A 13,654-nucleotide genomic window follows, 5' to 3' on the forward strand; every position below is an offset into this window, starting at 1 on the left:
TTTTTTTTTTTTTAAGATTTTATTTATTTATTTGAGAGAGAGAGAATGAGAGACAGAGAGCAGGAGAGGGAGGAGGGTCAGAGGGAGAAGCAGGCTCCCCGCCGAGCAGGGAGCCCGATGCGGGACTCGATCCCGGGACTCCAGGATCATGACCTGAGCCGAAGGCAGTCGCTTAACCGACTGAGCCACCCAGGCGCCCGACATAAACATTTTTAAAGCATGTTTTGGGACTTTACAACCACAGGTATAAATATGATCACTAGTGCTTTATAAGTTAGATAAAATTAATCCAGAGATTTTGTCCAATGGCAACAATTTTCCCAGCTCTTACTTTTTTCTGCCATCATATCAAATCTAAAGATCCTCTTAATTGGTCTTGAGCAACTGTTCACTGAGATCACTTTTTTCAACATAAGAAATGTAAATATATATTTACGGTAGCATTTTGTTATTTGATATTTGCTAACAAATTGTAGGCTATGTGTTTTTCTTGTTTTACTGAAGCAAAACAAGTAAAGTAAGTCCTATCAAAAAAATAGGAATTCCTTCATTTATTTAGTAAACATTTTTATTATAAAAAAATAAACATATTTATTCTTTACCCCAATGAGTATTGTTTTACACACATTGGAAAGATAATTTCTTCATAATGATTATTAAACCTAGGACTGTCTGTGGAGAAATGGTATGGAATCTACAACCTTATGAAGGAGCAAAGCAGAAACCATGAAGAAAACTCTTAGCATTAACTTTTTGTATTATCACTATGAGGTGGTAGAAAAGATTTTATGTAGACATTTAAGGCTGAAGAGAACTTTCAGTTAGGAAGTTTTGATGGTTTTCAGAGAGATCACTCTGAGATGAATGGAGTGAGGGTTTTTAGCAGAATGTCCCTTTTTCACTGCCTGTTATATCCAGTACTCTCTAATATATGAAATTAATCTAACTATGATTATAATTTCTTAATACCATTATCATTATCATTGTCACCTTGACTGCTACAACTTGATACATTTTCTTTAAAGTCTTAGGTTGGTAATAATATATTTAGTAAATGTGAATATTTCCCTTCAGTTGGGAAAGCATGTGCACAAATGTTACTTGCTTTATTCATGCAACTTACATATAATAATAATAATAATAATAATAATAGAGGATTTACTTTGTGCCAGACACTGCTCTAAGTTTCTATGTGTAAATGCATTTAATCTTTCAACACTCCATGAATTACATTCTAATCTTGATTTTACTGATGAAAAACTAGAGTGCAGAGGGGTTGCATACTTTCGCCAAGGTTCACACAACCTGGTCAGGGAATAGCATTGAGATTGAAAATTGGCAGCCTGATGCCAGGGCTTGCAGGTTAACCCCTGTCTGTGCTCTTCCAGGTCAGCTTTGTTATCTGGAAGCTTTCAGGGCAGTGTTTGCCCTGATCTCCTATTCAACTCATGGCTCCATTATGTTGAGGTGACTAACTGTTCTTCAATAAGAAAACAAAAGCTTTTGAAATGAAGAGTCATTTGTTATCCCTTCAAAATTACATGAATGTTATACATTCAAATATATACATTATTTAAAAAATGGGGTATCTCTTATATTCTTCTCAAATAAATCATTAATTTCTCTCTTTAAAAAGTATCCCTTAGGTGCTTATACTTTTGCTTTTGTTCATTCAGCTCCATTGTGAAAGTGTCCTTGTTGGAGGCCACTTTCTAAATAGGTTAGTTTTGTCCAGTCGTCCACTTGCTTACATTGAAACATTAATGGGACAGAAGGTAAAATAGAAACTCCATCAAGATTTAATATTTAAGAATTACCCTGAGTATATGTTTTAATTGAATGCATGCTCAGTATCATTGCTCTGACAAATGAACCTCTTGATTTCATAACCATCACTACCGCATAATTACCGATTTTGGCAGTGAAGCAATTGTGGAACTTCCCTAAGTAATAACGCAGTGAGTGAGGCAACCCTTGCTTCTCACAGACCGTTGCCCATAGAATTACAGGACTGAGCTCTCGAAGTTATACAAGACCTTAAATGAGGATGAAGACAGGATCTGGAGCAATGCTAAATTATCCTCCATGCAGGTTCATGGGCAATCCTCTTCTGCTGCCAGTTGAACAGGATCAGCTGGGGGAGGCATCCTGAGTGTTGCATTCCGTCTTCTGACAGATGGTTAGAAGATTCTTCGACTGAACTGAAACCTGTTTCTCTAGGAATCGAATCCTCTGTAAAGCATTTAGTAGGAGGAAAAACAGGGACAATCTACATAATGTTAAAGACCCAAATCATTGGCTTATCACTTGCTATTCGTTGTCTGGAAATTCTAGATCTGCAAGAGACTTGACCCTGCCAATGTCAAAAAGTCTGCTGTGATCTTACTTTCCACAGAAAATATCAAGTATACAGGCTTAATATTAACTCAGTGCCAAGGGTATCTTGGAGACAGCAACCTAGAACCATTGCAGGCTGCAGCTCAGGGCTTGATACCAAGTACAACCTTGCAGGTGAAAAGGGTGTTCTATGACTGCACACAGATACCACCAGTATTCCAGGTACCTCCCGCCAGGGTCTGGTGAGTATCAACTGCATTGACTGAGAGCAAGGCATGGGCACAGTGTTTACTAAGGCCATGCCAACTTCTCCAGCAGTTTAAAGCTTCAGCTAAACCTCTCTCTTTCTCTCTCATTTACTACAGTGGCGTAAGCCTTATTTTAACATTATAACAATAAGGATTAGAACTTAAAGCTAAAACTGATAAAGAACTCATAACTTGTTCTTTCCTCTTGACATGGCAAAAAAATATTTAATATTCTCTATGTGAAATTGTAATGTAGAAATAATTCAGTGTTTCACTGGACTTGAGCGGATTGCAAGGATCAGTTTTTGGCCCAGACTCTTTGGATGTTAGTATTTCGATGTGACACTTTAGGTGGGAATTATAAAATGACAATGTGTTAAACATAGATAGCCACCCCTTCCTTGAAGAATTTGAAACTGCATCATGATACTTTGTGTTTTTCAGGTGCCAAATATTTTATCTGATCATATATATTATCATGGATATTAATGACATGTATCATTTTATTTGATCTTCATACTTTGAAAACAACAGAACAGGTCATAATTATTCCTATTTTACAAGTTTAGAAGGTAAAGCTCAAATAAGGAGAAATATTTGTCTAAGTTCACACAGTTACTTTGTGACAGAGCCAATATTGTTTCCATTCTTGTCTTAAAATAGAGATTATTTGACAATTTTAAAACAGGGCTTAGCTGCTGAAGTGACATGCTATCTTTCTCCCAAATTCCAACATGTACCCTTCATACTGTTCATATGTGGTTAGTTACATTGTTAGCATCCTGAGAAGTTACATGTTTTATGTTCTGGAAAAATTTGTTTTTAGTTTTTCTTTGCCTGCCTGCCTTCTTTCTGTTGTTCCTGTCTTTCTCCATCTTGTCCTTCCTTTCTCTATTTCCTTTCCTTAGATCTTTTCTTCGACCAACATTATTGAACACCAACCATGTGCCAGGTATGGTTCAAAGCACTATAAAAGAATAAAAAGAGATCTTTGCCTTTTTCATCCCTTTCATAATTTTCCTTTTATTGACTTTACCCAAAATTCTGTATTTGAATAATGAGCTGGTTCAAAATTTACTAACACAGTATTAAAAAGAGAAACACACAACACACACACATGTGCACACACACACATAATCATAAAATTGGCTCATATTATTTCATAGATATATCTGGGTGCAGTCTCTTTCCTTCATGTAAGTAAGTTACAATCATCCAAGTTTTATGCAGGACCCTTGTAGCAAAGTAATACAGTATCATGAAGAATGCGTGTACAAGGTAGAAGGAGCAGGCAAGGACTAGATGCGTGCATAAGAGGATTATATATAGTAACACACACATGTGTATCTTGATAAATACAAAATCATTAGCTCACAGCTGCAGGGAAATTATATATACCTAATGTTCATATTTATTAATGATAAAATATTTCAGGTTGGTTGAAATTCAGTCATTACATGGAAATTATTGAGAATTTGCCAGTGAGAGACCCTATGTGAAGTACTAAATCAAGCAGTTTAAACATTAAATTTCTCAAGAAACCCAGACTGAAGAACATCATTATGACAAAATTACCTAAAAATGAAGATTTGAAATCCGCCTCCATAAATGCCTACTTACTCTGTCATCAATCTTATGAACTATAGAGTAAAAGTGAGTTATAAGTTGTAGTCCTTGCTCACCAAATACAGCAACCCTCATGAATTAATAAATTCCCCTTAGCCTAGGTCACTAGTAATAATAAAAAGAATCTTTTTAAAACAGAATACACCGGGCAAGTACAGGACATTGAGGGAAAAACAAAAAGGAGATGAGTTAGAAGTCAGGTTTCAAAATGGAAGGAATCAGAGATTGTGCTTATAGATGCTATAATATGTACTACAAAAACTATACATATGTGTCTTCACAAAATCCTAAAAGAAAGTTATACCTTAAAAAAATAATCTCTATGGGAAAATGCAGATTTTTAAAAATGTATAGTATCTCTCCCAGAATCAAAAAAACCCTTTCATGCAGCATACAGCATAATCTTAAAATATTGGCAAAGAACATTATGAGTATATAGGTCCTATCTCAAGAATTTTATCCATCAAGCCATCATGTCTCCTTCCGTGATGGTAGGACTTTGCCAAACGAATATGCTGATGCTAGTTTTCCTGCTGAGGTCTCTATAGTCTACAGGTAGCAGAACTTAAAGGAAAAAAAAAAATCCTCTATTATGCTTTTTTTTCTTCTATTTCTGGATGGTTTATAATGATTCTAGAGTGCCCTCATTTGCTTTCTTCTCATCTTTGTTTCTTTTCTGTCCCTCTGTCCCATCTTTTGAAGCTGGGAATGGATGGTCAATTAGAGTTAAGGAGATGAAAAATGTTATTAGAATTCATTATTTCCGTTCTTCTGGCCTCTCCTCTCCTCCACTGAAAATAGGACTAGTAGTGTTGAGAAAGCCTGAGGTATGCTGGGAGCATTACATTACTAATCTAAAGGCTTTCAGAAAAGAAGCTTTGTATTCCTCTTGAAATCCACTTGAAATATATTGAACCCATGGTTTGGTGAACCAGTTAATGCCTCTTGCTAGCAATATGTTGGTAACTTCTCTTAAATTAGGAGCTCTGTTTGGATATTTCTGTTTTTTTCACTCATCGCCCTATCATCATCCTCCCTGATGATAACAATTGTAAAGATGTTGAGAAATGTTACCGAGTTCTTATGAAATACTGGTTTTTGTGTCTCATCAAAATCTCAAATTTTAAAGTAGGGGAGACCCCTTTAATTTACAGATTTGGAGATGGCCTAGCATTTTAGTGCATGGTGTGGTAAACAGAGGAATGGATTCTATTCTTTGGGTTTCACTCTATTCAGGGCACCTAGTTGTGTCATTAGAAATAATGGAGGTCCAGTGCTATCCCTTGATTACTGATTTTGTATCTTGTGCATGGCATGGCTTCCATGTTTATATAGGGGTCTACAGGTGCAGTAAAAATGATTAGACCAAGTAATTACATAACTTTAAGACCATAATTTTGACATCAGAGAAAGAACTGGCAGTCAGACCTTCAGATTCATGGGGATTAGTATTCTTTCCATTACATCAAATTTTTTTTCCAGCTATTCTTCACAAGTGCATGTGCAACAGAAGAGCACTTTTTTCTATGCAGTCTAGTCTGCTCTAAATTTGGTTAATAACACAAGGTCCATATATATGTCATCATCTCTCTCCAGGCCTCTGATGTAATTGTTCAATGACAAGAGGTCATGTATAATTGCCTGTAGAATAGTGGGATTTCTTGATGGTAGACTTTGTTCTTTTCTCTGTTTCTCAGACAAGGCCTCAGGAGTTGGTCTCGAGTGATTCTCGAAGTACAACCATTTGTATTATTTATACTGCACTGGAGATAAATGTCTTTCAAGTACTTCAGAGAACAGCACACTGTTAGGGCTCTAGTTGAGTTTTGTAATCCCAGTGACAGTTAGAGGCAGGTGGCAGGACAGATGTGGGAGGTGGAAGATGAAATGTTAACTGGGAATTTCATGATACAGATATTTGGGACTGTTTTGGTTTAAAGGGTTTTTTTTTTCCATGTATTTTTGTGAGATAGATATATATATATATATATAAAATACAAAAACATAAAAATTCATGAGTAACCTATTAAGGTGAGGTTATTTGGGAAGTATTTGTGCATGAATACTTTATGTTGCTGAAGAAAAAAGAATACATATCGGTATATTTGCATTTTTAAGTTAGAGTTATTCTCTTTTTAAACTGTAGAAAAGTAGAAAAATGTTCTATAAGTAGCCTCTAGAATTACTGAGAATATTAGTCAATAATTGCATTAATGATGAGGTCTTTGTTCCAGAAGTTTGTTATCATTCAGATTTGGAAGTGGTCATATAAATTTTCTAGATAAAGTTAGGGGAGGTAATTGAGACCTCAAAACATTAAGTGGCCTCGGGTCTTGTGAGTATTAAATGAGAGAACCCATCTAGCAGTCGGAGCTCCTGGCCCTCCAATCCAGTGCTCTTTTTTTACAAAGAATAAATGTGGAAGGAGAATCTGTGTCTAAAACTTGGCAGACATTGAATGATTTATGCAGTTAGGGTGAGAATATCATGGAATTCTAGAAAGATCAGGGACTTTAGATTCAGGCCAAAACTGAATTTAACTACTTCTCAAGTGTGACCTTGGGCAAATAACCTCTCTGTTTGTTTATTTTCAAAATGCAAATGGTTAAGAACTACTTTTGAGGAATATTGTGAAGATTTGTGATTATGTTTTGTGAAGGACCAAATACAGTGCCTAGCATAAAGCAGATGCTTAGTAAATGTAGCCACTGTTAAAATGTATTATTTCTGGTGTTAATAAACAAAAATGAAATCTGAAAAAATGTTTCTACTTTATTAGGCACTCAAATAAATTGTGTTGAGTCAATGTTGAATGAATAAATGCTTTATCTCACCAGCTACAAAACAGAACTTCTGTTTTATCTATTGAGCAAGCCGCACCCTCAGTTGTAAATTCTCACTGTATTTCATTTTCTCAAATATGTATTTTGGCAAAAGCTAAAACATCTTTAATTATGAATACGATGTTCAAGGTTAAATTACTATAACCGCTAGGACTAGAATTCATCCATTTATAATTTATAAGAGACAGAAGGGAATGGTGGAAAGGGGATGGATTTGATGTCAGTAAAAGCGGAGTTTAAATATGAGTCAGATCATCCAGTTACTGGTTGCATGATCTTGAGCAAGCCACTTCATTTCTCAACCGCAGTTCCTTAGATTATAACATAAAGGCAGTCACACCCACCTCTCAGATTTGTAATAAGGATTAAATGACATATTCTATAGAGCCTCTCCTTTTCCTCCAGGGCACTGTTATAACATCTATTTTCCTTCCTCCGGATGTATCAACCTAATGCCAATAAAAAGAGGGGGAAACTTAGAGGAGAAATTATTCTTCAGAAAGACAATTTAGGGGAGCTTGGATGGCTCAGTCGGTTAAGCATCTGCCTTCGGCTCAGGTCATGATCCCAGGGTCCTGGGATTGAGCCCCACATTGGGCTCCCTGCTTGGTGGGGAGCTTGCTTCTCTCTCTCCCTCTGCCGGAGGCTCCCATGCTTGTGCTTGCTCTCTCTCTGTGTCAAATAAATAAACAAAATCTAAAAAAAAAAAAAAAAAAAAGACAACTTAGAACCTTAAAGATCCTTTGGAATTTATGAGGATACACTTCTGCTAGGAATATGCCGTATCCAAAAATAGTAAAGACCTTTTCAGTGGAGCCGGTATTCAGGTAGTACTTAGCAAAGGCGGGAAATACTTCACCTTTTCCATCTGGCAGATCAGAAGTATGGGTATGGTAATTTGCCATGATTCTTTCATTTTGCATGCCTTTAATACTATACGAATGTATCCTTAGGCCAAGTGTCATATGGCATAAATGGTGGGGTAACTTAAAGAAGAATGGGTGTATAAAAATATACACAGGATTTAGCATTCTGTGGGAAGAAGAGAATAATTCCCTTCATATAAATGTTGACTGCACTACCTGCGTTTCTTGTTCCCAGAGTGTCGTGATTCTGTTCCCTGGAACCATGCTGGTGAGCCAGAAATATGATTCAAAGCAGAGACCATACTGTTCTCAAGTAGGATTTTAGTTAACTGCAAGCTGCTGAAAACATCAACATATTATTAGGCTGCAATATGACATATATAGTATCCAAATTACAGAAGAAACAATATATCCTCCTCATATTCTGCAATGATTAAACCCACCAAAAAGATTCTATTCGTTCTGGGCCACACTTTTATAGGGGCATTGCCAATGTGGCATGTTTCCAGAATAAGGATGAGCAGGATGAGGAAAAGGCACTAAAAGCCATCTCATCTTGAAGAAGAGCCAAAGGGAATAGGGAGAATTTTCCTGAAAAAAAAAAAAAAATTAAGAGAAATACCAAGATGAATCCTTAGCTTCTGAGCATCTATATTTAAACGGTGGTATGTGGGGGGCCTGGGTGGCTCAGTCAGTTAAGCGTCCAAGTCTTGATCTCAGCTCAGGTCTTGAACTCAGGGTCATGAATTCAGGCCCAGCAGTGGGCTCCGCACTGGGTGTGGAGCCTACGAACCTGCTTAAATATGTGTATGTATATATATATATATATATATACATACACATATATATGTATATGTATACACACATGTGTATGTATATGTATATTTTGGGTTATGAAGGAGCGAATGCAGTTATGAAAGCAATGCTATGTTAAAGATATTGTTAAGTAAGAAGTTAATGTAAAGGCTCAAATGCAGTAAACTTTTGGTAGCTTTTCAAAAAATAGATTTTGAAGGGCTATCTTTGCTCTATTATCTATAATCAAATGCTACAATGTAAAAAAGTAATGAAAGGATTGATTTTTCTGTGTTTTAAACCCCTAAACAAAACAAGAAAAAAACCCATTTGATATCACCCAGGATCTCTTCAGTAATTTCCACTAATGTGATTCTAATCATGCCATGAGAGGATAATAAAAGTAAAATCTTTCCAAAGCTCAAGAAGATATGATGTGAGAGTTTTGTTCTTCATATTTAAAAGATTGTCATTTAGAATCAGAAGTATACTTGTTCTGTATTTTTCCAGAAGGCAGATTTGGATCAGTAAATGGTAAAGAAGTTTTAAACTCAACTTGAGAATTTCCCACAATTTTAAAACTGTCTATCCATAGAAGAGACGATGCCGTTAAAACAGGTAGCTTTTCCTAAATTGAAAGTAGTCACAGAGAGGCGCCTGGCTGGCTCAGTCAGCAGAGCATGCAACTCCTGATCTTGGGGTTGTAAGTTCAAGCCCCATGTTAGGTGCAGAGAATACTTAAAATGAAATAAGAAAGAGAGAAAGGGAGAGAGAGAGAGAGAGAGAAAGGAAGGAGGGAGGGGGGGGAAGGAAAGAGGGAAGGAAGGAAGGAAGGAAGGAAGGAAGGAAGGAAGGAAGGAAGGAAGGAAGGAAGAAAAAGAAGGAAAGAAAGAACTCACAGAGACCTACTAAACTTGTATCAGGATTATTATAGAATGAATTTCTGAATCTGGTTAGAAGTGATACTGGTGGTGCTCTTAGGATCTCTGTAACCATAACTTTATATGTGTGTATCTAACCTTCAGACACCATGCAAAGCAGAGTGAAAGGGGCAGACTGATTTTCCTAAGTCATGGGTGGTGCATCCGTTTCAGAAGTCAAGGGTAAAGTCAGATACCAGTATAATATTTATGCAGGATTCAATCCAAACGCTTTATTTTATTAAGTCAAGAATGCAATCTAATTTACACAACTATTGTGAGTTCTAGTGGGAAATGTGCGCTTTTTTTTTTGAAAACATAGAAGTAAATTCTGTTCAAATATTCGAGGAGATTATTAAATTGTCAAACTAATTTAGCTATACCATTTTTATTATGGTCATTAGATGTTAAATAAGACTAGAATGTTCTTGGCTGTGAAAGGAGCTTGACCAATTCCTGACAAACATTTGATTAACTATTTTATATAAATATTTGCCAAATTTCAATGCTTTTTCATATTAGCATTCATATGGTGTGCAGTTACATATTACACTGAGTATAGTTTAATTCCCAATAGTATAAACACTTGGGACTGATGAAGCTACTTGTCTTGATATTTTGGAACTTAAGTCACATAGTTGAATTCTCTGGATCAACTAAAGCCATGTGGAGAAGCAGAAGTATGTGCACTTGAATCTAATGTCCTTGTTTCTGTTGTTTTTCAGCTGCAGTATTGAAGTATGAGAACAATGTCATGAATATCAGGCAATTCAACTGTTCTCCTCACCCATACTGGCTTCCAAATTTCATGGATGTTTTCACCTGGTCCCTGCCATTCGTTGGAGAAAAAGGTGTGTGTTGGGAAATCTTGAGATGTTCTTAATGCCATCATATAAGAAGGAAGGGGAGGAGATGGGGACTATTCTAAACAATGAAATTCACACGTTGCAACAGGAAAGAAGTGATTTGAAAGTATGTCACTGTGTACCCTGTTAACAAAATACAATGACTGAAATAAGAGGAAACAAAACCAATGAGAGATACCAGGAGCATTTGTATCATCTCATTGGAACAATACAACTCTTTTAAAAATAACAGATCTCTAGTTTTAACTGGCTTCAAGCTATGATGGCTACTTTTTCTCCTTACCCCTGTGTATTAATTCAAAAGTACTATTTTATTTTACAAACTCCCTGTCAGATTAACAGGTTAAGATAGGTATGCTTTTCTTGCATTTCTGATGTTGATAATAATCATCGTATGATAGTGATCAGTGGCTATAATAATTTGAGACAGTATATACAACAGCAACAAAAATAGTTCATGACAAATAGAGCAACCATTGATGTGTTACAAGGTGAGACAAATTGACATTAAAAAAGTTATAACTATTAACTTGTCCCAGTTTTTCAAAAGAATTGGCTTGCCTTTCCTTCCTTCCTTCTCCCTTTGTTTTGTTTTATGTTTTGACCCAAACCTCAACAAAAATTTTCAAGGAAAGGCCTGTACCCACTGAGCTTGAGCAGTTAGTTCAGGAGGCCTAGTGGGGACAGACGAGGTCATTCCTCATGCACCTGATCACATAGCGCCTTGGAGCAGGTAAATAGGCATCAGAATGAAGGTAAGAGTTTGCACATGTTTCAGCATCCCCATAGGGGGGTTTTAGAGAAAAACTACACATTTTCCTAAAATTTTTATTTATATTAATAAATATGTGTAATATATTAGTGTAATATTTATTTTCCTAGAATACTTGCGGGGTTTTTTTCTTTAAATGCCCTAACGTGATTAAATCAGGAAGTTATGATTAGTCGGTGAAGAAATCTTTCTTTTGGCTGCCAAAATAAGTCAAACGTCAATTTTGATAGCCTCTGACAAGCGTTCCCAGCACTACCCATGTCACCATGTTCCCACCCTGATCAGAACACGATGCGTGTCACCGTCCTTTGGCTTCTCGGGAAACAGAAGCAGTGTGAATCCTGACAACTGCTGGGCACCCTTTGAACACCCTTCAGCCGGGCTGTTTCCATTAAGTGTTCAGATTTTGAACATCTGTTATAAAAGAACCTATTCATATATTTGAGTACCTAATTCACGTTTGATAATTAAACTGAAGCTATGGATTAATATGTTGGCTACACTGATGTTTTACTCTTTATCATATGCCTTCCACTCTACAAGAACATTGATTTCAAAAAGTAGCTCTTGAGGAAATCGTGGGCAAGTTTCTTTTCACCTTCATGATAGAACCCAACCTAATTTTAGAAACGGTTAAATGTAAATAACATGCACCTTAGTGTAAAAGTGATACAGTACTAATTTCTGTGACAGCACTTCTATGCAATTTTATTGTGATCAATTTACCCAACTGAATTTCTTATTAAACTTACCTAAGCTTTATTGTTAAAGCCTTTCTGAAAATAAAATTTAATGATACATATATCAACTCATCCATTTTTTAAATTAGTATCCTCAAAACTACTTCAAATATATTAGTTCATCAATCAACGATTTTTATTAAACACAAAACCACATGCCTATCACTGTGCTGGGCTCTCTGGGGGATTAAAAAAATTAAAAAAGAGATCTAGCATTCACTGAGTCCCTGAAGAACAGAAGGTCGCAACGTGGTCTACATCTAGTAGCATCCATCATTGTACAAACAAATAAAAATTCGAAAGTAGCCATTTCCTCCTTCATAGATGTATAGTATATTCACAGCCACCTATTCGGTTGTCCATTGTCTATTGACCTGTAGCTAGTTAAATGTTACCATAGGATTTCATAGACATGAGCTAATACTTTTATAAAGTCTGTGTAGAATCACAAAGCCGGTTATCTTTTATGATCTGGATTTTATAGAAACTACTTTGCAGGAGATTCTATATACAATACAGGTAAGAGATGTTATTGCTGAGCTTGCTTATTAATAATGCCAGAGTAATAATTAAGGTTATAATAGAAAATCTGAACTTTTTTGTTTTTATTCTTTTCCTTTTTAGTGACTGAGATGCTGGTAAATGTCCTCAACATCTGCTCAGATGATGAACTAGGGTCAGAAGAAGATGGGTTTGATGGTAAGAGACTTGAGCCTTTGTGCTAATGCTATTTGCCAGGTAATCACTTGGTGTCTTATAGGTAACCCAAAGAATGAATTTCTAAAGATTAAGATTATGTTAAATTATAACATAGTATGGACAATGGAAGATACTGTATTTTCCATTTGTTTTGAAGAAATACACACACACACACACACACACATCATGAAAGAATTACCCTGAAAACAGTGAACTATTTTAACAACCATCTTTCAATAGCTCACATTGCTAAGTGACTTTTCTGGGCTCCTTAAAAAAAAAAAAAAAAATTGAATCCTATAGCAGAAGTCACCCTTTACTACGTAACTTCTAAGAGTGCCTTTAGTGAAGTTGTTCCTGTCAGTTATTCACATTTTTATGTTTATGATAAAAGAAGATATTTACACATTGATATGTTGGTATTCATGTCAATACCAGTATTTTTACCTATCTGTAATAATAAGTAATGAATAAGCTATGTGGCTTTTGTACTGTTGTTTAAGATACTATTTGGTATTCAGTTACCCTTGAAAAGTACGCTTCCTCTATAAGAGACTAAGATCCATCAGGTGAAAGATGGATAGAAAAAATCACTGTGGATCTTACCACAGCACCCCAAAATCAATGGAAGATAGCCACAATATAGTTGGAGGAAGACAGTGTGAGAGCCAACTGTACTTCTGTAAACATGGAATAAGGACCTACTCTCTGTAGGACACTCAGGATTCCAAGATGCCGGAGAGACTGATGCGTAAACAGAAAATATCAATAGAGTAAGACAGATTATAAATTGAAGAGTGAATGTGGCAGCGGAAAGTAGATATTGTGGAAATTTAAACTGATAACATGTTTCCCTTTTAAAACTGCACTTAAGTCAAATGAAAAGTGAATGTGGCCCTTTCTGAAAGTTAGAATCTAAACAGCGTGATGTAATGTTTACTT

At 35.9% G+C, this 13,654-nt stretch overlaps 1 protein-coding gene across 6 annotated transcripts in view; it reads left to right on the top strand.

The window, feature by feature from the left end:
- PPP3CA (protein phosphatase 3 catalytic subunit alpha) overlaps positions 1-13,654 on the top strand; it is a 296,797-nt gene that overhangs the window by 248,189 nt on the left and 34,954 nt on the right. For all 6 annotated transcript variants that reach the window (XM_081812089.1, XM_081812087.1, XM_081812088.1 and 3 more), the window contains 2 exons: positions 10,361-10,486; positions 12,638-12,712. In XM_081812089.1, the coding sequence (XP_081668215.1) occupies positions 10,361-10,486; positions 12,638-12,712 (201 nt within the window). The remainder of the gene's footprint in view (positions 1-10,360; positions 10,487-12,637; positions 12,713-13,654) is intronic.

Source organism: Leptonychotes weddellii, chromosome 2, assembly GCF_054177405.1.
Source record: "Leptonychotes weddellii isolate Sample4059 chromosome 2, ASM5417740v2, whole genome shotgun sequence".
NCBI classification, from domain to species: Eukaryota; Metazoa; Chordata; class Mammalia; order Carnivora; family Phocidae; genus Leptonychotes; species Leptonychotes weddellii.